The sequence below is a fragment of the Ranitomeya variabilis genome, chromosome 2 (assembly GCF_051348905.1).
Source record: "Ranitomeya variabilis isolate aRanVar5 chromosome 2, aRanVar5.hap1, whole genome shotgun sequence".
Classification (NCBI taxonomy): Eukaryota; Metazoa; Chordata; class Amphibia; order Anura; family Dendrobatidae; genus Ranitomeya; species Ranitomeya variabilis.
Genome location: NC_135233.1, coordinates 111,203,005 through 111,227,029, shown reverse-complemented (window position 1 = coordinate 111,227,029; position 24,025 = coordinate 111,203,005). Strand labels below are relative to the sequence as shown.

General features: G+C 42.6%; 1 protein-coding gene across 2 annotated transcripts; it reads right to left on the bottom strand.

The window, feature by feature from the left end:
- Window positions 1-1,673: 1,673 nt before the first annotated feature.
- RBBP9 (RB binding protein 9, serine hydrolase) lies at window positions 1,674-23,565 on the bottom strand. Of its 2 annotated transcripts, none has more exons than XM_077282820.1 (5): window positions 23,405-23,563; window positions 12,588-12,630; window positions 7,066-7,171; window positions 6,844-6,929; window positions 1,674-2,052 (listed from the first exon to the last, which is right to left on the bottom strand). In XM_077282820.1, the coding sequence occupies exons 1-5, from the start codon at window positions 23,519-23,521 to the stop codon at window positions 1,826-1,828; spliced, it is 579 nt and encodes a 192-aa protein (XP_077138935.1). In that variant the 5' UTR covers window positions 23,522-23,563; the 3' UTR covers window positions 1,674-1,825. The 2 variants fall into 2 exon arrangements, with proteins under 2 accessions (XP_077138935.1, XP_077138936.1); XM_077282821.1 differs by lacking the exon at window positions 1,674-2,052 and adding an exon at window positions 5,176-5,351 and having other exon boundaries at window positions 23,405-23,565.
- Window positions 23,566-24,025: the final 460 nt, after the last annotated feature.

Genomic DNA, 24,025 nt, shown 5'->3' with positions numbered 1-24,025 from the left:
TATCGCTGCAGCGTCGCTTAGTGTGAAGGTACCTTAACTTCTGGCACCTTCCCTTCTGCTTTCAAACATGCCACAATCACACCTATCCTTAAAAAGCCAACCCTCGACCCAACTTGTAAATATATGTAAAAGGGGTGCACCCCCGTACTAATAATGATACAGGGTGCAAAACCTAGTCTGTAGGGCAAACTAGATACAGCAAAAAAGAGCAAAGACTAGACTAATGATGGTATGCACACCCGAAAATTATAAACAAATCAGAAAACTTTTATTGTTACACCTCAAAAAAGACAGACACAGATAAAACCATTTTAAAAGGGCCTAGGATATAGGACCGATAAGCGACACCCCTATATATCACAAATATAGAATAGTACAACCAAAGAAACGTTGTAGTTATAGACAAATATGCATAATATAATGGGCTGTACAGATATAAATAGCAAAATGTCTCTTGCTCATAGGTTAAATAAGTCAAGTCTCCTAGTATTGAACCAAAACAAAAAGAATGTCATGACACACAATGTGCTGCCAACATATACACACAAAATTGAAACCCTATAAAATAGGCATGACTGTAATGAGTAACAGTGTTATCTAAGCATGCTCAATGCCTAGAAAGCCCAAATACCAGTATTCATATCACAATGTTAGGCTTAAATGTAGGCACAGACCCCACAATGATATATACGGCTATACATTAAATAACAGTATTGTCTAAGCATGCTAGGTACCTGGAAAGCCAAAGTCCCAATGTGCACGTTACAATATTAGGCTGGCACATAAGCATAAACCCCACAAGATGTGTGTCCAAATACCTATGTGGACCTGGTCCAACAAAAATAGGCAGCAACTGATAACAGATAATGTGCAATTGCGCCTGGAGAAAAATAAGCCCACTCTAGGTAGATAAATACCACTCGAGCTGCGGGGGAGTGCAGCGGAGTGAGGCGCCCAGGAGAGACAAGAGAAAAGAATAGGGGTGAGGCAACAGCCCTTGCTTTGCTCATCAAGAGAATGCCAAGAGTGTGCAAAGCAGTCATCAAAGCAAAAGGTGGCTACTTTGAAGAACCTAGAATATAAGACATAATTTCAGTTGTTTCACTCTTTTTTTGTTAAGTATATAATTCCACATGTGTTAATTCATAGTTTTGATGCCTTCAGTGTGAATGTACAATTTTCATAGTCATGAAAATACAGAAAACTCTTTAAATGAGAAGGTGTGTCCAAACTTTTGGTCTGTACGAACATCGTAGCTATCAGCAGCACATCTTCTGTTTACACTGGACGATGTGCTGCCAAGAATAACGATCTCATTGACGACACGAACAATCAAATCATCCAACCATCCGTGGGCCGGGTGCTTGACAGCCTGGTTAGCAAATCTGAAAGGAAACTTTTTTTTTACAATTACCGGCCTGTCCTAGTGGAACCTTAGGCTCTGTTCACACTACTGAATCTCCATATAGTGCAGACACATGCTCCTGTCTACAATTCAGATGCATCAGCGATTAATAACAATAATGGGTTGTGAAGGTTTAAACAGCCAAAAATATATATTTGTTCCTTCCATTGACAGTCTTGTAAGATGGTACAATGTAGCAGAATGCAGCAAATGTTAAGGTAACTGTTACAAAAAAAAATAATTGATAGAATTTGAGGCAATACAGAAACATGTTCATTAATTTGATTTATTTACAGGATGTGTAACAGATGAGGGAAAAGTAGTTACATGACAATATAAAATTTAGACAATGTTCCAAATCGGGACAGGACATGTTAATACTCAGCAAGGAATAGCCGGATGGACAGTGCAGGATCGTGTTTACACTGGAGTGGGAATAAGTTTCCTTGTAGCGTCAAGAAGGTCATAAAACTCCGTATTCTGAAAGTGTCCGCGATCGGTGTACTTGTGCAACTCGGCACCCAAATTATCAGCAACCGTCTGCTGCTCGTGCCAAGGAAGGAATGGATCATCTGTGGAACCAAACTGGATAATATGGTGACAGTTGGATTTAATCTTTTCCCATTGCCAAGGACGACTGAAATAACCTAAGAGAAAATGATAGTTGTTCACAATTGACAAATGGCTTATTACAATTTAGAGTAAATATTTTATTCCTGTGAACTAACTCATTTGAATTATTTTTCCAGTGTTATGACTCATTTGGATAAGCCAATAATCGACAACCCTTTGTAAGAATGCTTATTCCCATCTATTGGGCTAAACACACTGACAACCACCCAACTAATAACCATGGAACGGGCAGCATGTATTAGCTGTCAGGTTCCCTTTTAATTCATTTTATAGATTTTACACGGTCTCATAGATCAGACCTGGGCAAATTGCAGCCCTCTGGCTGTTCCAGTGCGGCCAGCGGACCGAGACACCCGAAGGGTCGAAACTGGCCCACGGACCGCACCGTGCCCTCGCTATCTGCATCCTTAGGATGCAGACAGTAGTGGTGGATGGGGCTGCTGGCTCCTTCTTCCACCAATCAGCGTGTGAGAGGCAGGCACGAAGATGTCATTTCATCACACTGCTGCTGATTCTCAGTGCACAGGAGCAGAGCGCCAGGGCAACGGGAGCGAGAGAAGTATGTGTGGTTTTTTCCAATTAGTATGGGATTTGTGTGTGTGTGTGTGTGTGTGTGTGTGTGTATATATATTATATTATTTGGGGGGCTCATACTGTAATACTGTATAAAGTGAGACTATGGGGGGCTCACTGTATATAATATTCTCTGTGGGTCACATGCTGTATATGGTAGGCTATGTGGGGGGCTCATACTGTATATAACAGGCTATGTGGGGCACATGCTGTATATGGGAGGTTATGTGGGAACCCTAACAGTAGATGGGGGGCTGTATGCAGGCTCATACTGTATACAGGTGATGTCGGTATACTTAATTCTGCTTAATATTAAGTGATAATTATAATAGTTAATAATAATATTGAGCAGAATTAATTTCAGCCTATTGGTTGCCCACCTCTGTTATAGATTGTAAGCTTGCGAGCAGAACATTCACTCGTCCTGTAACTGTTACTGTGTATTGTTTTTGTCTGTACATGTCCCCGCTTAATTGTAAAGTGCTGGTATTATATAAATAAAATTATTTTAATGGCTGGGTGTGTTGTGTTCCTGCATAAGAGCTGGCACCAGGGCGCACAGTGGCAGTATTATGCTCTGCGCAATGTTCAGCTGGGAATATTAGATCCTGACATCAGTGACAATATTCAGTGTCAATCTTACTTTAAGGGCACAGTCAGATGGATGTGTATAACACAGCCGACAATCGCATTGCGCGAACTGGCCCGGCACCTCAACCGACCTGATCGTGACAGTGTTGTGTATTTCTATGCAACTGTCACGCTCGCGTCATCTTCTCCTGCTTCTCTCATTGTTCTAATTTTCAGATGAGAGAAGCACATGATCATAAGTCTGCAAATCGCATGTTAGTGATCACGTGACGACCGCTGGAATCGGCAACAAGCAGAGTGAGCGTATTTTACACACCTACTTTAGGATTCAGCATGTCAATGTCAACTATCCGAAGTACAAACGCAGGGGCCTCCTGTTAGTCTAGGGCAGAGAGAAGCCGCTGGGGATCAGCATTTGACCTAATATTCCTGGCTGTATCGTCCACAGCTGGATACTACTTGTATGTTTTCTCTGAAATGCGGCAGCATCAGAGTAAAACGTATATGACTATAATAATAAATATAATAATAAATGAGTCACCGTGCTCCCCTAATCTGTCTATCCACTATACGCAATATAGGTGGGCTGAAATTTTCACATACTGCCTCAGAGACCTGAGAACAGACAAGGTGGAGGAGTTGGTCTGCCCCTTTCATCACAATGTGCTTTCCCGGTTATTCCCACAGTACCCTCACATGTTTCCTTCCTTTGAACTCCACACTGTTAGACTATGTGCACACGTTGCATTTTTCACGCACGGATTTGTTAACAAAACCTGATGCTAGAAAAGTGAATGAGAAACCTGAAGTGTCATGGACACTGTGCTTTTTTTTGACTTGTAGATTTGGTGCAGAAAATAATTTGCAGCATGTCAATTCTCTGTGCATTTTCACCATTGACTTCACTTAAATATGCAAGTTTTTGCAGCTGCCTTTCTCCTGCCAAGAGATGAAGAAATGATGCAGAAATTTCTGCATCCATTTACTCAACATGTGCACATAGCCTTAAGGTACCGTCACACTAAGCGACTTTGCAGCGAGAACGACGACGATCCATGACATTGCAGCGTCCTGGATAGCGATCTCGTTGTGTTTGACACGCAGCAGCGATCTGGATCCTGCTGTGATATCGCTGGTCCAGAACTTTATTTCGTTGCTGATCACCCACTGTCATCGCTGGATTGGTGTGTGTGACACCGATCCAGCGATGTGTTCACTTGTAACCTGGGTAAATATCGGGTTACTAAGCGCAGGGCCGTGCAGGGTAACCCGATATTTACCCTGGTTACCATTGTAAAAGTAAAAAAAAAAACAGTACATACTCACCTTCTGATGTCTGCCGTAAAGCAGAGCACAGCGGTGACGTCACCGCTGCTGCCGACGCTGACACATTCAGTCAGTGCAGGAAGCTCTTGGCAGCAGCACGTAACCCTGTGGACGCCGGCGGGGGACGTGACAGACATCAGTAGGTGAGTATGTACTGTTTTTTTTTTTACTTTTACAATGGTAACCAGGGTAAATATCGGGTTACTAAGCGCGGCCCTGCACTTAGTAACCCGATGTTTACCCTGGTTACCCAGGTGCTGCAGGGGGACTTCGGCATCGTTGAAGACCGTTTCAATGATGCCGAAGTCGTTCCCCTGATCGTTGGTCGCTGGAGAGAGCTGTCTGTGTGACAGCTCCCCAGCGACCACACAACAACTTACCAACGATCGCATCGCTGGTCGTGATCGTTGGTAAGTCGTTTAGTGTAACGGTACCTTTAGACTCTTCAAACCCCTCTACCTGCAAGTGGCAGATTATCGCCCCCGCACCCCCTTCACCCGGGCTCCTCCCATCAGTTCTTGGATCACTTTGCCATTTGGCTTCCTTCCCTTCTATCCTGTGCCATTCTCACTCATCATGGGCGAATTTAACATCCCCATCGATGATCCCCTCTCCCAATCTACCTCTTATCTCCTTTCTCTAACCTCCTTATTCGGCCTCTCTCAGTTTACTAACTTTTCTACACATGAAGATGGGAATACCCTGGACTTGGTCTTTTCCTGGATCTGCTCAGTGCACGACTTTACTAGCTTCCCTCTCCCGCTCTCTGACCCCAACTCCTTCTTTCCTCCTCTGTCAAGAACTGTCTCCTCACCCAGGACACCTTTTTAGTAAGAAGTAAATTGTCAAGTTGCTTCATTTTACAAACACGTTGCAATTTTAAAAATACATAAATGCCAGATAACCTCATTATCACAAAACCATGCACCAAATTGGGCAAAACAAAACCCCAAAGGGAAAAAGAGTAACCAACTCCATATAATTATGAAAAGACGAGATTAGCAGTTATCCCCTTGAGAAAGCTACAAACTAAGAAGCGAAACGTACGTTGTGGGCTCTGTTGGATCTATTCCGGTGCCATCTACTACTTGTTTGTAAGTGTTGCTTCAGATATGTTTACTTGAGACCATTTGGTCACATTTACCTTTGCACTTTATTGATAAAACGCTTCCCATTTGCTTGCACTTTCTGATGGGGTACTAGGCACAGGTGATCTTACACATCATCCTTTTTCACTATTACTATTTTGTGTTTTGTACCTAGCCTTTATTGTGATATGTTAATAATGAAATACTCTTTTTAACCAAAATACTCAGATTTTCTCCGGTCTTTTCGCAATTTTAAAAATTTAGTATGATGAGACAACCCTTTCAAGACACCCACCGATGTTATACTATGACACAAAAAAAAAGAAACATTTAGACTTCGTTCACGTGTCTGTTTGGACATTGTTCGTCCGTTCTGTTTTAGGAACAGACAAATCAAAAAGGGATCCATTGTATAAAGTATGCAAACAGAAGCTGAGCGGCAATGTGTCACTTACTGGGCTGCTAGCTGTAGTTGTGATAAAAATCACTGTTTCATCAGCAGGATATTATGACTAGAGGACTAGAAACTGCCATGAATTCAGGGGCGGAACGATGGCTGTCACAAAGTATGCAACCGGGCCCGTCTAACCAGGCGGCCGCCTGATCCTAGCCCCGTTTTCAGCTGAATACACATCTAAAGAAATGTTGCTGTGCAGAGAATTGCTTGTTCCCTGCACCGCAACAGCCATACAGGCCGCCGGCAAATCAGATCACAGCAGCTGACGTCGGGATGCACATCGCAGGCGGCGCATGACATCAGAGATGGGGGACATCATTACAGGTTAGGGGTCAGGATGGGGCCATTATTACAGCTTAGGGGCCAGGACGGAGAACATTTTTACAGCGTCTGTACATCTGAAACATGTTCGTGTGGGGCAAATTTTACTCTAGGGCACCCCTTACGCCACAGCATGTAATGCTCCATATTCATGAGTTCAGTCTAGCCCTGTTCCCAACACTGACTGGTAGCTTTCTGCCTATGCACAGTGTACACAGAAATCTGTCAGTGGTGTGGACGGGGTTATATAGAGCTCAGCATTTAGCGAACTGCTAGATCTGCAGCAGACAAAACTGTGATTTTATTAAAACTGCAATAGCAGCCTAGTAAGTGAAACATCGCTAGAATCAGGGTCTCTGCCCCTACAGCATGCTGCTCTCAGCTGGGTTAGCAAAAACCAGGTGATATATTCCCTTTAAGTTGTTCAGGTACTGTAATTATTAACATACCACTTTCTCTTTCGTTTTCATCTCCCAAGTCAGAAGTGTACGCTGCCACAAGAATTATTGCAAACACTTGATGTGTTTCGGCAAACCTACAATACATAGAGAAAATGTAGAAGTAGTCAATTGGAATCTTGGTCTCATACTGCAGGGTTACATTTAGTTCCTCCATATGTTTTATGTAGATCAATTGAATGATTGTAATGTGGCGCAAGGGATTATCCATACCTCATGGCTGCCGCTGCTCCGGAGCTGTGCCCTATCAGTATGGTCTTGCTGTCACACTGCAGTTCTGATGCCATGAACGGCAGCCATACTGATTCTCGTGCTGTGACTAGATTTCAGAAGTGAAAATAACAAATATTACATGATTGCAGCATAGTTGTAAAGTGTGAGGCTAAGAACATTACGCAATTTAAAGCTTATATTCTTCTTCTTCTATTAGAATTCACATTTCTCTCTTCTTGATAGGTTTAATTTATCCGAGCCAATTTTAACCTTCATGACCACATATGACAAGCCTACAAGCTGCAGTAACCACCACACAGGACCAGCTCTGCCCTCACCTACTGTATCCTCACCCATCCCCTGTAGATTGTGAGCCCTCGCGGGCAGGGTCCTCGCTCCTCCTGTACCTGTAGTGACTTGTATTGTTTAAGATTATTGTACCTGTTTTTTATTACGTATACTCCTCCACACATGTATAGCGCCATGGAATAAATGGTGCTATAATAATAAATCATAATAAAAAATTATAACATGTTGATTTAACTTGTGTTCTATTGAATTGGTTTTTTTTTTTATAATTTTTAATGCAGCCACTGGGATCTGCCATTATTCTTTGCAGGTCTGTAAGGGTCGCTGCACGACACTTTCTCTCTGCAAATACAGCAGCCCCTGTCAGGCAATCCTCGCATGTTTTGTAGCTGTCTAACATCCATGAAACATGCGGAGCGAGGACTCGAACATGTCACTTGAACACCCGCGATACTTGGTGCATACCTGAGCACCCTAGGAAAATTTGAGTAATGAGCACTTGAGCTCATCACTAATAGTAAGAAAAAAAATGGACGCATAATTTGTTACACAATTTTTTCCAAACACGAAAATACCCAATATGTGGTCAAAAAATGCTGTTTGGGCCCATAGCAGGACTCGGAAAGAAAGAGCGCCATTTGATTTTTGGAGGGTAAATTAGTCTGGAATATTTTGTGAATGCATGTCACATTTGCAGAGCCCCTGACATGCCAAAATAGCAGAAACCCCCACAAGTGAGACCATTTTGGAAACTAGACCCCACAAGGAATGCATCTAGGGGTGTACTGAGCATTCTTAACCTACAGGTGATTCATAAAACTTTTAGATGTGAAGAAAAACAAAATTCCCTAGAACAAAATTTATCATTTCCACAAGGGGTAATAGGGAAAAATGGACCCCATAAATGGTTATGCAATATTTAATGAATGTGGCAGTACCCCATATGTGCTTGTATACTAATGTTTGAGTACATGGGATTGGATGGGAAGTAGCGCTACTTGGCTTTTAGAAAGCAGATTCCGTTTGAATAGATTGTGGGCTACATTAGAGGAGCCCCTGAGGCAGTAGAATCTTCCCCCCTCTTGGGGTAATTAGATGACCTCAGGGTACCATGGTAACAATTGGCACCCATGGATACAGGGGAAGGGGGTGTGGATCCTGCCATAATGGGGTCTTTTAACCCGGCCAGGCAGATACCGCAGGATGTCAGCTGTCATCCTTCAGAATTTCGGCCGTGGGGCTGCCTTATTCTCTTATTTCAGTCACCGCTCTGAGAATACTCTGGAACCGCGTCATCGACCCTGACTAACAGCTGGCCCAATGCAGGGCCGTTGGCGCGATTACAGCTGCCGCTCCGTATAGTGAACCCGCAACGGCGCCGCCCCCGTGACTGAAACCAAATGCTGCAGGGGAGAATAAAGTTCATATTCTCCACGTGGTGCTCGGCTAGGTTAGGAACGCCATTTAAACGTTTAAAACATTTTTTCATATATAACGATATGTATTACAAAAAAAAAATTGAAATCTTGCACTTTTCACAATGGAGCTTTTTTAGACTCCTACTTCCTGTTCTTTCAGAAACAATTTACAGGAGTTTCTTTATCATCAGAGGCAAAATTACAATGGCGGTTAAAACCTCTAAACATATGAACATAGCTGACAACACATGATCCACCAATCACAATGATTTAAAAAGGTGATGTCAAAGCTGACCCTGTTACCCCTCCCTTCACAATGATCTTTACACATGCTCATTAGATGCTTTAATTTAAAGGATAGAGCCAGGGTCTGTCTATTGGTGCTAACGTTTATGCAAATTTCCTGAAACAACAAAATTAGATTATAAACAAGACGCAGAAATCACTGGAAAAATTGCAAGATTTCTCATCTCAAATTTTAATATAGATTGTGATATCGAGAAAAAAATGACAATTTAAAAGAAAAAAAAAGTATAATGAAAAACCTGATTTAAACAGTAGGTACGGTACTTTTTGGATGACACATTCTCTTTAATTATGGAGTGTGAAAGATGCAGAAATCAGATTCCACTGCGGATATTGTGTCAGCCTGTCTGCTGATTATAAACCCCAGTTTATTGGCAATTATAAGTATGGAGGGAAACAGATCCATTAAAAAATCCACATAAAAAACTCTGTGTGAACATACGTTTAGGGTATATTCATAAGGAGTTCTTTTTTTATAAGTGTGTCAAAAGTAGGGAAATACTCTTAGCTTATTTTTGGAGCTACTACTATAGATGTAGTTGTAATTCCCTGCATAAGTACTATGTTACATCTCCATAGGATACAGTAAATTGTGCCAACAGGAACCTGGCATCTATTAGAAACTGAACAAGCACAGATTATATTTGTTCAGTAGATTTTGGATGTGGCCTATCCAAATATCATAAGGTGAATGTTTCCCTACATCAAAACAGATTGTCCAAAAAGTGACACAATTGAACAGTAATAAAGAGGACACGTAATGAAGTGCTGGGCTGTAGAAAGCCAAGACTGGTTAGAATGCATTTTGTGAATTTGTTTAAAGGGGTCATCACATGAGCCGGAAAGAAGTGCGCCGGCGCATGCACACTTATTTTTTCGGCTCTGCCCATAGTAGGATAAAGCATAGTGCGCAGGCGTAAGATTTCGCTCAGCAAGATGGATGTCATCCACAACAATCAAAGAAGGAGGACCGGACTGACAGGATTACCATACAGTACGAGAGAACTTAAAAAGGTTTTTGGCGTGTATACAGAGGGAGTCAGGGGGTTATATAACTAGTTATAGAATGCAGCACAAGCGCTGAATAAGGTCATAGTTTTAGATGATATATGACAAAACCGGTGACAGGTTCCCTTTAATTTATGCAGCACCCCATAAAGTGAACAACCTGTGGAAATCAATTTTTTTTATGTTAAATGTACTCATAAATCAAAATATATATATATTTTTTTTTAAATTACAACACTCTCTCCTCAATATCGAAATTGCAACACCAAGAAGGAAAAAGTCGAATTATGGAAATCATAGAATGAACAGATAAGTTACGGACATGCAAATAATGAAAAAAAAACGGAAACAAAATTTTCAAAACAGTCACACAGGTTGAAAAAAAGACACAGACAAATCAAGTTAAATATTTCTCCACCAGTCATACTTTATATTTATAACCCACAATCTTGATTCATTCAGCACGGAGTTAAAGTGCTGTGCACGGAAGTAAGCGCACTTATACGCTTTTGACATGTTATCAATGAGGATGTTAATGGTTGTTTTAGGAATGTTCTGCAGCACTGAATGCACTTATATACGGAAATTATCAAGATCCGCTGCTGGCAGCTCTCTTTCCAATTGCTGACCAATGATGTCCCACATCTGCTTAATGGGAGACAAATCAGGAGACCCTGCCAGCTATGGTAACAAGGCCACGCAGGCTTCTCGCAGTAGTGCATGCAACCTGGCGTTGTTGCATTAACAAATGGCTCCTGTGACACTTTTGAGAAATGGCTGACACCACTGGTTTCATGACCAATTCAAAATAAGGTTGTTGGTGTACCTGGAATGAATACTAGATGGATCCTGTTACACTATGCCACAGCGGCGCCATCGGCCGTGGCTAACGCTGATACACGGCGTCGGGTTGTTTTTCGGGGGATTGCTACCTCAGGGAGGACGCTCCCATTGCCAAGGATCTTTGGACTGTGAATGAGGACATCGCCAGACAAGTGGCCATTCTGTACACAGGACGATACTTCAAGCTGTGAGTGCCGTTCAGCGTGGCAACCTTTTACAATATACGCTTTCTCCTATATATATTTCCAAACTAATCTTTCAATATCTTCCCTCACTTAATCTCCGGTCCTCCTAAGACTGCCTTCTCTCCTCCACACTTATTCACTCCTCACCCAATTGCCTCCAAGACTTCTCCCGAATATCCCCCATCATCTGGAATTCTGTGATTCTGTGCCCCAACACGTCCGGTTATCCACCACATTTGGATCCTTCAAAAGAAACCTGAAAACCCATCTCTTCAAAGAAGCTTACAACCTGTAATGATCACACGACCACTTCCACACGATCGGAGCTACCGCAACCCACGACCTACTGTCTCCTTCCTCATAATCCTGTAGAATGTAAGCCCGCAAGGGCAGGGTCCTCTTCCCGCTGTACCAGTCTGTCATTGTTAGTTTTGTTTACTGTAAGTGATATTTGTATTTTGATGTAACCACTTCTCATGTACAGCACCATGGAATTAATGGTGCTATATAAATAAATAATAATAATGAAATCCGTCTTGTGATTGTTGTTTTTAATCTTTATTTTCAGTTAATGATATGCTCGTGGTCCGGAGCGGCCTGTGGGGTCTTTATGTGGTGCTCTGCTTAGCTATTCATCAGTATGGCTTCTGACAGGGCACTGATCCCTCAGTGCCCTGCCCCCTGGTTTACAAAATGAATATTATATATATAGCTTGGAAAAAAAAATCCCCTTCTGCAGGCGATCGCCGATAGATGCTACTGCGCAGGTGCCACCGCCATATTGCTAGAGGAAAAAAAAAAGTCTCCAACAAGATGGCACCGGCTGCATCTGTGCAGTAACGTATATCTGTAATCCGATAGATGCTACTGTACAGGAACCGCCGGCGCCATTTTTCTAGAGGGAAAAAAAACATTTGTCTCCACCAAGATGACGCATCCGAGCCTGCGCAGTAGCATCTAACACGTTTTGAATGATGCTACAGAGCAGGCGCGGCTGGCGCTATTTTGAGAACAATTTTTTTTCCCCTCAAGAAATTTACGTAGCTAAATAAAATGAATACATGGATATTATAGATCCGATCATGCTACAACGCAGACGCCGCCCCCATGATAAATGTAATTTTGTTTTCAAAACAATAAGATATACAGTATGTAAAATAGGGGGCAGGTAATTGAGGGATAAACCATCCGTATGAATAGCTAAGCAGAGCACCACATAAAGACCCCCCACAGGCCGCCCTCGGACACAAGAATCTCATTAACTGGAAATAAAGACTAAACAACAACCACAAGACGGATTTCATCTCCCAGGTATCATTGTAATCAGCATAACAGCGCCAACCTGATACTGTCTGTAGGTTACTGAGCACAATCCTGCTGACAGGTTCCTTTAAGACTCCTATTGCAGTACTGAATTTAAAAGGTGGCATATAAACAATGCAGATATACTTACAAGGATCGGGCATGTTACGGAGCACACACTTGAAATTCGGAATCTGCAAACAAATGAAAACATTAAATGGGGTTCTCTGCCTAGTCTTTAAATTTGAGAGTGACATGAGGGGAGTGTTAGGACAGGGCAGAAATAAATAAGTTTAAGGGTTCGCTCACACGAGCGTAAACATCGGGCAAATGCCATCTGAATTATTTTTTTATCGGATAGCACACGGACCCATGATATTCATTGGGGCAGTGCTGATGCACAATTTTTTCCACTGACAGAATATGCCACTGAAAAATACAGCAGAATGCTGTAATTTCACTCTGAAATTGAATGCCACTCACCCATTCAAGTCTATGGGTAAGGTGAAAACAGGGCTGGCTCCATGTTTTCATGGGCCCTGGGCGAAAGAGTCCCGGTGGGCCCCTTTAACACATACCACAATTCATAATGCACGGATACGGCAGAGAAATGTAGGTATAGTACAATGCCAAATATTTCACTTACTTCTTACATTACATGAGTGATATCTATTGTGCATTCTACATTAGCTCAAAAACCGGACAGTATAGTCCTCTATACAGACTAATGAGCCCCATATATTGCTCCAAACAGAATGAGCCCCATACAGTATAATGGCCCCATATAGCGCTCCATACAGTATAATTGGCACCACATAGTCCTCTATACAGAATGAGCCCCATATTGCTCCATACATAATAATGAGCCTCATATAATGCTCCATACAGTATAATGGGCACCACAGAGTGCTCCATATAGAATGAGCCGCATATATTGCTCCATACGGAATTGACCCCATATAATGCTCCATACAGTATAGTGAGCCACATATAATTCTCCATACAGTATATGATGGGCCCCATCTATTGCTCCATATATAATGGGCCTCATATAATGCTCCATAAGGTATATGATCGGCCCCATACAGTATACTGAGTACCATATATTGCTCCATACAGAATGGGCCCCATATAATACTCCTTACAGAATGGGTCCCATACAATGCTCCAAAAATAATTGGCCTCATAAGATGCTTCATATACTATTGGCCCCATATACTGCTCCATATTAAATTGGCCCCATATAATGCTCCCTATAGAATTGGCTTCATAAGATGCTCCCTATATTATTGGCTCCATAAGATACTCCATATAGAATTAGCCCCATATAATGCTCCATATATGGGCCCCTTCTGATGGTCCCCAAATATTGCTCCAAATATATATATATATATATATATATATATATATATATATATATATATATATATAAAAAAAAAAAAAAAGAAATACTCACCTCTCGTTGCTTGACGCTGCTCTGCTCTGGACTCCTCACAGTCGGCATCTTCCTGCTCTCTGTGCTGCGACTGCTCAGGCAGAGGGCGTGCACTGGTGATGTCATTGCGCCCTCTGACCTGAACGTCACAGTCAGAGGATGGAAGACGCTGCAGCGCTCGAACCGGGAGAGGTAAGTATCGCAAGTGCCGGGGCCCGGAGCAGGCGGGGGGTGTCTGCACTATAGCGCGCCAGTGTCCCCGACGGCGAGTGGGCCCCCTTCCTGCTCAGGGCCCCGGCACTTGCCCGGGTGCTTACGCCGGCCCTGGGTGAAAACATCGGACTGCAGTCAGATTTAGGTGGACTCATTAAATGGAGACATTTTGTTCTCCATCTTCTCTTCACAGTGTGCTCCAATTCTCTCAAGTGAGTGCAGTCTGACATCTGCGGACTCAGACAATGGAAAAGATGGAGAAATTACGCTCTCCATCTTCTCCTCACCTGTGCTACGAGAGAATCAGATCACACTCGGATCAATCTCGGATCAGAGTTTGATTGCAGTTTCTCTTGCATGAGAGAATAAACGTCCCTGTGACCCTGGCCTTAAATTGATTTATTTCTGTCATGTCCCATCACTCCCCTGATGAAAAGAATGATCGAGTATGTTGAATTTTAAAGGTGTTGTCCACTACCAGGACAACCCCTTCTTGAACTAAATATTTGGCCCCAATAAAATAAAAATCCTTTACTCACCTCCTGTGCCGGGAACGTTCCAGCAGTGTCAGCACTCGCAGTCCCGATCAGCGCTGGCGTCACTGTCCTCACCATCGTATGTTTTGAACATGAAAAAGAAGTCCGGGCTGCAGCTGATTTCTGACTTCCTCATCATGTTCAATCCATATGAAGACAGGGACAGTGACGCCAGCGCTGATTGTGCTCTGGTCACCACGTGTCACAACACCGCACCAGATCTCTGCGACCACGAGTGCCGACACCGCTGGAATGGCGACAGCACCGGAGGTAACCATAGGTTTTCTTATTTTATCTGGGCCATTTAGTTCAAGAAAGGGTTGTCCTAGTAGTGGACAATCCCTTTAACATGCCTGATCCTCTGTTTTCACAGAAGACAAACCACCATCATAGGTGTCTGGCAGTTGGGGGTGGAATCAGAAGGAACAGCTGTATGCCAAACAAGACTCCGTCTGATAGCTGGCCACCTTTAAAGGAGAAACTGCTATAGGTCAGTTTTTGTATAACCGTAGTCAAAATAACTTCAGTTAAACTTTACAATTTTTTTTTTTTTAAGTCTTATACTACAGTACATGGTGGATCCCGCTCCTGTGACTTGGAGCCACTTGTCAAGGGCAAGTCGTGAAGTGGGGAAGTTAAAGCGTTCAAGGTCAAAAACCAGAAGAGTACATCAATGACAAAGGGATAGCCAAAGAGAAATTCCAGGGTCAGATCAAACAGATTACAAAGTAGTCTGTTTGCCTAATTTACTGTAAGTCAATGGCTACATCGGGGGGAATACCGGATAAGAATTTTTTTCGTCTATTCAGATGTAAGTCCTTGAATGACTGCTGAGCAAGAAGCAAGACAGGAGTGTATATGCGACTTTTTGATAATTTCAGCTGAGTTGCATATAGTGTCTAAACTAGTCTTCATTAGGGTATGTGCAGATAATGTCTTTTTCAGGTGGATCAGCTCCAAAATCCACTTGAAATAGTTAATAAATGCTAAAAAGAATGAGCATATGCTCTGCAATGTAAAAATGACTTGCTGTTCATATATTCAGACTTTTGAGGTTCTGTTAATGGCTTTAGGTTCCCAAATACGAAACGTGGTCAAAAGAAATGACTGACACCATTATTCAGGCGGCTTCAGCTTCAAAGCCACTGTATAGTATATTTCAGATTTGGTGGCCAATGATGTTGCCAAAAAACGACCAAAAAGACCCATAAAAGAAGCTTCAGGACAAAAGAGTCTTCTAAAAGTGTCTTCCTCCTAGACATGAGCTAATCTGGTGAGTTTTTCTGAAGATGTCATGTGCACATACCTTTAGAACACCAAGGTACGTGCACAATGGACTTATACACGTGGAATCTATGCAGAAGCAACATACCGTAAGATGTAAATTTAGTAGTGGAAGTATAGGTGTGTCTTAAACTATGTTCATACAGAGTTTTTTGAGGTGTTCACATAGAATAATCTTCAGGTTGAAAATTTTTTATGATGTGACAATGCTTTTTGAGGGGTATGTACACACTGCGTCTTTTTCAGGTGGATTCCTCTAAGGCTATGTGCACACGTTGCGGATTTCCTGCGGATCTGCAGTGTTTTTTTCCACGCAGAAACGCTGCAGATCCGCAAAGTGATTTACAGTACAATGTAAATCAATAGGAAAAAAAAAAATGCTGTGCTAATGGTGCGGAAAATTCCGCATGGAAAATGCAGCGGATTGAAAGAAGGCACATGTCACTTCTTTTATGCGGATCTGCAGCGTTTCTGCACCCTTCCACGATAGAAATCCGCAGAGATAAAAAACGCATAAAATCCGCACAAAAATGCATCAAATATGCACCTGCGTTTTCTGCCAGGAGATGCAGATTTTGTGCAGAAAATTCTGCACCCAAATCTGCAACGTGTGCACATAGCCTAAAAAAAAAAAAAGTGCTGCAAAAGCGTGTCATAAGATCAGAATAATGCATAGCACCATGAAAACTTCATCTTATAACATGTCTTTTAACCACTGAAGTGGTTGGAAACTCTGAAGCAGTTAAAAGAAGTGACGCAAAAATGTCTTGCCGACTGAAGCACTGCGAGCACAGGCGATAGGAAACTTGAAGCAGACCTCATCCTAAGGGGACTATTCATACGTTGCGGATTCCGCTGCGGAATTTTCCACAGCAGATTTGATAAATCCGCAGTGCCAAAAGTACTGCGGATTTTATTGCGTTTTTTTTGTGCGGTTTCCACTGCGGTTTTAGACACCTGCGGGTTTCTATAATGAGGCAGGTGTAAAACCGCTGCGGATTCCGCACAAAGAATTGACATGCTGCAGAAAATAAACCGCAGCATTTCCGCGCGTTTTTTTCCGCAGCATGTGCACTGCGGTTTTTGGTTTCCATAGGTTAACATTGTACTGTACACCGCATGGAAAACTGCTGCGGATCCGCAGCGTCAAAACCGCTGCGGATCCGCAGCAAAAACCGCAACGTGTGAACATAGCCTTAAAGTAAAAAAAAAAAAAAAAGAGTTTTAAAAAGCATATATAAAAAAAACACAGAAGATCAAAATCACCCACCCTTTTGCCCTCTTAAAAATTAAACAATAAAAAAATACAAAATACAGATATTTAGTATCGCTGTGTTCAAAAATGTCCGGTATATCAAAATATAAAGTAAATTAATCAGATCGGAAAATGGCGTAATGAGAAAAAAAGAATTGATACTTAAGAATTACTGTTTTTTGGTTGCTGCAACACTGCAATAAAATAAAATGACAGACGATCAAAACTTCGTATCTACCCCAAAATGGTATCAATAAAAACATGAGCTCTGGGCACAAAAAAAGACGCCCTCACCCAGTCCCAGCTCACAAAAAATTAGAGTGTTATGTGTCTTGTAAAATGGCGACAAATGCAAAAAAAAATGTTCATACAAATTTTGGATTTTGTTTTTCACCACTTAAGTAAACAATAACCTATACATGTTTGGTGTCTGCGTACTCGTACTGACCTGGAGAATCAGAATGGCAGGTCACTTTTACTACAAAGTCAATATGGTAAATAAAAAAAACAAAACAATTTTGGAATAGTTTTTTGCTATTTCATCACACTTGGATTTTTTTTTCTGTTTTCCATTACATTATATGGTAAAATCAATGGCGTCATTCAAAAGTAGAACTTGTCCCACAAAAAAACAAGCCCTCATAGAGCCATATTGATGGAAAAATGAAAAAAAAAAAAAAAAAAAGGTCACGGGTCTTGGAAGACAGGGAGGAAAAAATGAAAACAGAAAATTGCCCGGGGGTGAAGGGATTAATAAGAAGAGTTTTCCAAGAGTTATATATTTTTGAGGATTTTGGAACGGATTCACTTAAAACAAATGGTGTGAACATTATTATTTATAATAATACGTAGCCTGTTAGTTACAAGTACCTTTATTTGCAAACAAGTCTCAGCTATTTGAGGAAATCCCCTGTGCAGAAGAACACCTGCGGGCTCCTGTCACTCTCTGTGCCGCCTGCAGCAATGGAATGACCCAGATACTTTTGCTCGGCGTTCTGGATTTCTGTAGCGCTGCACAGACCGTGGCACTGCACACAAGCTGGAAGCCTCCGCTCCTTAGTCCATGAGCCGGGCCAGATATCGGTACCACCCGGAGTGACTAATTTTCTTTGGTATTTTTAGGTAGATGCATGTCTGTAGTTTATTTTTTGATATGATAGCCCTTACATATACGTAGCTTATTAACCCCTTCAGCCCTAGGCCTATTTGTACCCAAGTGCCTAAGCCAATCTGACCTGTGCCACTTCATGGGCTAATAACTTTGGAACGCTTTCACCTATCCAAGCCATTCTGAGATTGTTTTCTCGTGACATATTGTACTTCACGTCAGTGCTAAATGGGAGTCAATATATTTTACCTTTCTATATAAAAAAATGCTAAATATTCGGAAATTTTGGAAAAATCGGCAATTTTTTAACTTTGAAATTCTCTGCTTTTTACAAAAATACTGATACCCCCCATAATAGTTATTAATTTACACTCCCCACATGTTTACTTCATATTGGCATCATTTTGAAAATGAAACCTTATTGTTTTACGACGTAATAGGGCTTATAGTTTTATGCGCAATTTTTCACATTTACAGCAAAACCCACTTTTCAAAGGACCAAGTCACTTCTGAAGTCACTTTAAGGGGCTTACATAACAGAAACCACCCATAAATTACCCCATTTTGCAAACTACACCCCTCAAGCTGTTCAAAACTCATTTTTAAAAACTGTTAACCCTTTAGGTGTTCCACAGGAATTTTAGCAGAATGAAGGCGAAATTTCAAAATTTCATTTTTTTTCCAGATATTACATTGTAATCCAATTTTACCTGCAACCTAGCAAGGGTTAACGGCAAACCCAAACTTGGTTACCCTAATTCTGCAGTTTATAGAAACACCCCACATGTACTCGTAAACTAAAGTATGGGCACACAGCACAGCTCAACACGGAAGGAGCGCTATGTGGTTTTTGGGTGGCGGATTCACTGGAAGAAATCTAGGGGGCCATGTCACATTTGAAGGCTGCCTGAGGTACCCCCACAGTGGAAACCCCAAAAAGTGACCCTATTTTGGAAACTACACCCCCAAGGAATCTTTTAGGGGGTATAGTGACCACTTTGACCCAACCAGTGTTTCACAGTAGTTGGAAACACTTGGTTGAGAAAATGGAAAAAGTGCATTTTTTACATGAAGGTGTCATTTTAGGCTCATTTTTTTATTTTTAAGAGGTGTACCAGCAAAAAATGCACCCCACTATTTGTTCACCAATCTCTCCCGAACACAACAACACCCGATATGTTGTCGTACACTGCAGTATTGGGGAACGGCAGGCCTCGGAAGGGAAGGAGCGCCAAATGACTTTTGGAGTGCAAATTTTACTGGAAGAAATCTAGGGGGCTATGTCACATTTGAAGACACCCTGAGGTGCCCCAACACACGCACACACACTGACACATACACGTTCTGTGCTGAACAGGACTCTCCGGTCTTCTCTGCAGAGCTCCTATCTCCCTCTGTAGAGGCTGACACCTCCCAGGCTTGTGACTGATCACATGGCCGTGACATCACCACAGGTCCTGTAGTCCTGTACTGTGTGCTGCTGCTGGTAAGGAACTTGTGGAGAGAGGGGGAACAGTCACCTAGCAGATTTCAGGATGCAGGCCTTAGAGATCTGTGTGTTGAATCCGGTGTAATCGCTGAAGGATCAGTGTCTGGAGTGATGGACGGCCGGAGGTACAACAGAGCAGTGAGACTACACAAGCTGGTCTATGAAGCACTTATGAGGCTTGCATGGAAAAACTTCCTTCCATGGCTAGAAGAAAACCATGCAAGGGACCTTCACCATCTGGATGAAACACTGAAGAACATCACAAACTTTCGCATCAGTGTGTCGCAGGGATCCTTCGAAAAGCTCTTGGATAATGAATCTTGCACACTTACCCTGAAGCTCTTTCAAGTTTATCTTGAGACCCTCAGAAATGAACAACTCTCAGCATTCTGGATGTCATACTTGGACATGGTCGAGACCATGCTGGCCCTGGTTCGAGCTTCAAGAGAAGGCAACTGGATGCTTCACCTAGGAGCAATCCGACAGATGATACCATGGTGTTTTGCCTATGACAAGGTCAACTATGCCCGATACCTAACCTATTACTATGCCACAATGTCTCGGCTGCCCATAGAACACCCAGAGGTCCATGAATACTTCATGCAAGGTGGCTTTTCGGTCCAGATCGGTAGCAAGAATCCTTTTGGACGAATTCCTGTGGACCAGACCATTGAAGAGACAATCAACAAAGACACCCAGACACCAGGGGGCACAAAAGGCTTCAGCCTCAAAGTTGGAGCTGTTTCCAGGTTCTACCTGACATCAGAGTACCGCAGTATGTACTTGAGGCAGCTGAGGGCCCTGGTAGGCCAACAATATACTGACTTCAGCCATTCAGACCTACAGGTGTCTAGGATTAGAAGAGATGAAGCCGATGTCCAATCTTTCGTTCAACTGCTGGAGACAGGTTGGGTGAACCCCTTCAACAAAGAGCATAATGGTGAACTTATCAGTTTGTCAACAGCGACTGTAGCACCACCAGATGTAGCCAAAGACCTTCAAGGGGCATACAGTATAGGAGAGGATGCATATCAAACATTCAAGGATGAGCGTTTGGGTACCGATAAGCCAACTACATTGTTTCATGACAAGATGACGAAGAACAAACTTAAAACGTTCTCTAACATCCAAATGAAGACACGCAGACAAGGTCTTGGCAAGGAGGTAATTTTGAAGGCTGACAGAAACCTATTTGGCCAGATGATACTTGTAGCTGAGAACAGAAAGCTACAAATGAGTGATGTCTTGACTCATCCCCTGGGTCCATTGCCATGGGCACTTGCCAATGGTGATGGGTCTATCCGCAAGACCAACAAGGCTGCCCTCGCAAGGGAGTTGGAGAGGAATGCTCGTCCTGCAGAAGTGATCCCCGAGCCCTCTGCAACCATCATTGATGGGATGAGCCTGGTTCAGAAACTGAAGGGAAACAATGCAACATTTGGCCAGCTAGCAGGCACAGCAATGAGTCGCGCTATCCATGAGGGTGCTAAGAGCAAGCGCATTGATATTGTCTTTGACGTCTACAAGGAGACATCCATCAAAGATACAGAAAGAGTCAACAGATATGAAGGCACAGGGATCCATTTCAAGAACATTCAACATGGGCACAACATCCAGCAGTGGAAAAAGCTTCTAAGTAGTTCCTCCAACAAGGCAAGTCTCATAAAGTTTCTGGTAGAAGAATGGAAGGCGAAACACCACAGGGAGAAGCTTGAGGAGAAGGAGCTGTATGTCACATGTGAGCAGCTCTGCTTTAAGATCACCAAAGAACAGTGGGAAGAGGCTGCTGACCTTAAGTCAAATCAAGAAGAAGCAGACACACGCCTCCTTCTCCATGCTCTTCATGCAGCAGAATCTGGTTACAAGTCGGTCATCATCACTTCGGAGGATACTGATGTCATGGTCCTGTGTCTGGGCATGTGCCACAAAATCCCATCCCACCTGTTCCAGAAATGCGGTACACAGAACCGGACAAGATTCCTGGATATCACCACTCTGAGCCGAACATTGGGAGGCAGCGTATGTGATTCATTGATTGGTATGCATGCATTTACAGGCTGTGACACCGTCAGTGCATTCGCTGGCCGTGGGAAGATGACGACACTCAAGCAGTTGAAGATGAACAAGACATACCAGGATGCCTTTCAGGAAGTTGGTCGTTCATGGGAAGTGTCTACCGAACTTTTTGAGAAGTTACAGGAAATCACCTGCCACATGTACCTGCCAACTACCCAAACAACTGAGGTAAACAGGCTCCGTTATCAGCTGTTCTGTGCCAGACGTGGAGTGGTAGAGTCAAGTCAACTCCCTCCTTGCCAGGACTGCCTTTTCATGCATGCACTGCGTGCAAACTACCAGGCTGCGATCTGGAGGAGAAGTCTGCAGAGCCAGCCATGGGTTGCAAACCCAACAGACTGCGGTTGGATGATAGATAACGACGGAAAGCTTGTTGTCAAGTGGATGCAAGGGGCACCAGCACCAGAAGCTATTATACAGCTACTGTCCTGCAAGTGTGTGCGGTCATGTGAACTTCCTCAGTGTACTTGCCTCAGCAATGGCCTGAAGTGCACAGACATGTGCAGATTACAGACATGCCAGAACAAGGGTACTGAAGACGAGCCAGTAGAACAACAGTCAGATTCAGAGTCCGATGTTAAAGATAATATGGAGACACATATATATAAATATATATATATATATATATATATATATATATATATATATATATGCACATGACATGTTCAGTGTGTATTTACATAACTTGGATTAAATTTTGTTACAAATACTACATCTAGTCACTCCGGGTGGTACCGATATCGTCATATTTGGTTCTTGGCTCATGCTAAAATTCCTGTGGAACACCTAAAGGGTTAACAGTTTTTAAAAATGAGTTTTGAACAGCTTGAGGGGTGTAGTTTGCAAAATGGGGTAATTTATGGGTGGTTTCTGTTATGTAAGCCCCTTAAAGTGACTTCAGAAGTGACTTGGTCCTTTGAAAAGTGGGTTTTGCTGTAAATGTGAAAAATTGCGCATAAAACTATAAGCCCTATTACGTCGTAAAACAATAAGGTTTCATTTTCAAAATGATGCCAATATGAAGTAAACATGTGGGGAGTGTAAATTAATAACTATTATGGGGGGTATCAGTATTTTTGTAAAAAGCAGAGAATTTCAAAGTTAAAAAATTGCCGATTTTTCCAAAATTTCCGAATATTTAGCATTTTTTTATATAGAAAGGTAAAATATATTGACTCCCATTTAGCACTGACGTGAAGTACAATATGTCACGAGAAAACAATCTCAGAATGGCTTGGATAGGTGAAAGCGTTCCAAAGTTATTAGCCCATGAAGTGGCACAGGTCAGATTGGCTTAGGCACTTGGGTACAAATAGGCCTAGGGCTGAAGGGGTTAATAAGCTACGTATATGTAAGGGCTATCATATCAAAAAATAAACTACAGACATGCATCTACCTAAAAATACCAAAGAGAATTAGTCACTCCGCTTGGTACCGATATCGTCAAATTTGGTTCTTGGCTCATGGACTACCTGTACACATTATCATGGGAAGTCAATAACCCCCAGGTCACGTATTGGCGGACATTCACACTGTGCTCAGTACACAGAGGCGCTTTGCATATTTTCTCACCTTGTCAAGTCTCTTCTTAGCCCACCCATACCAGATACAGGACTCCACATTGCCTCCCCCATTGCCGGGCACTAGGACAACAGGGGAAATCATTGCTGCAGCGGAACCTTCACACATTGTACACGTTGCAGCAGCATGTGCACGGAAAGGCTCCGCCTGAGAGAAAGGCATCATGGGAACTGTAGTTTCTGGGTACAAAGCTTAAGCTGTATACTACATAGCTTTGACGCTACACACAACTGTATATAGGTCAATGAAAATCACGGATGGCACCTTGTGGACCGATTAAACATTCTAATGGATGGGAGAAGGTTTTGTAGCATTTTAAATCCTATAAAGACACACTCTAAGGCCTGTCCCACACGTCCAGATAATTCCGGTACCGGCGTTATCCGTGTCCGTGAGCTCACGTGGCACATCAGTGTGGCACACGTGCGGCAGCCGTGTGCCAACTGGGTACCACAGGGACCGTGCAGGAGACAGCGCTACAGTAAGCGCTGTCCCCTGCTTTGGGTGCTGAAGCCGCCATTCATTTCTTCTCTCCAGCAGCATTCGCTGGAGAGAAGGAATGAAAAATCATTGTTTTTTTATTTTTTTTGCGGTTGAAATAAAGTACCCTGT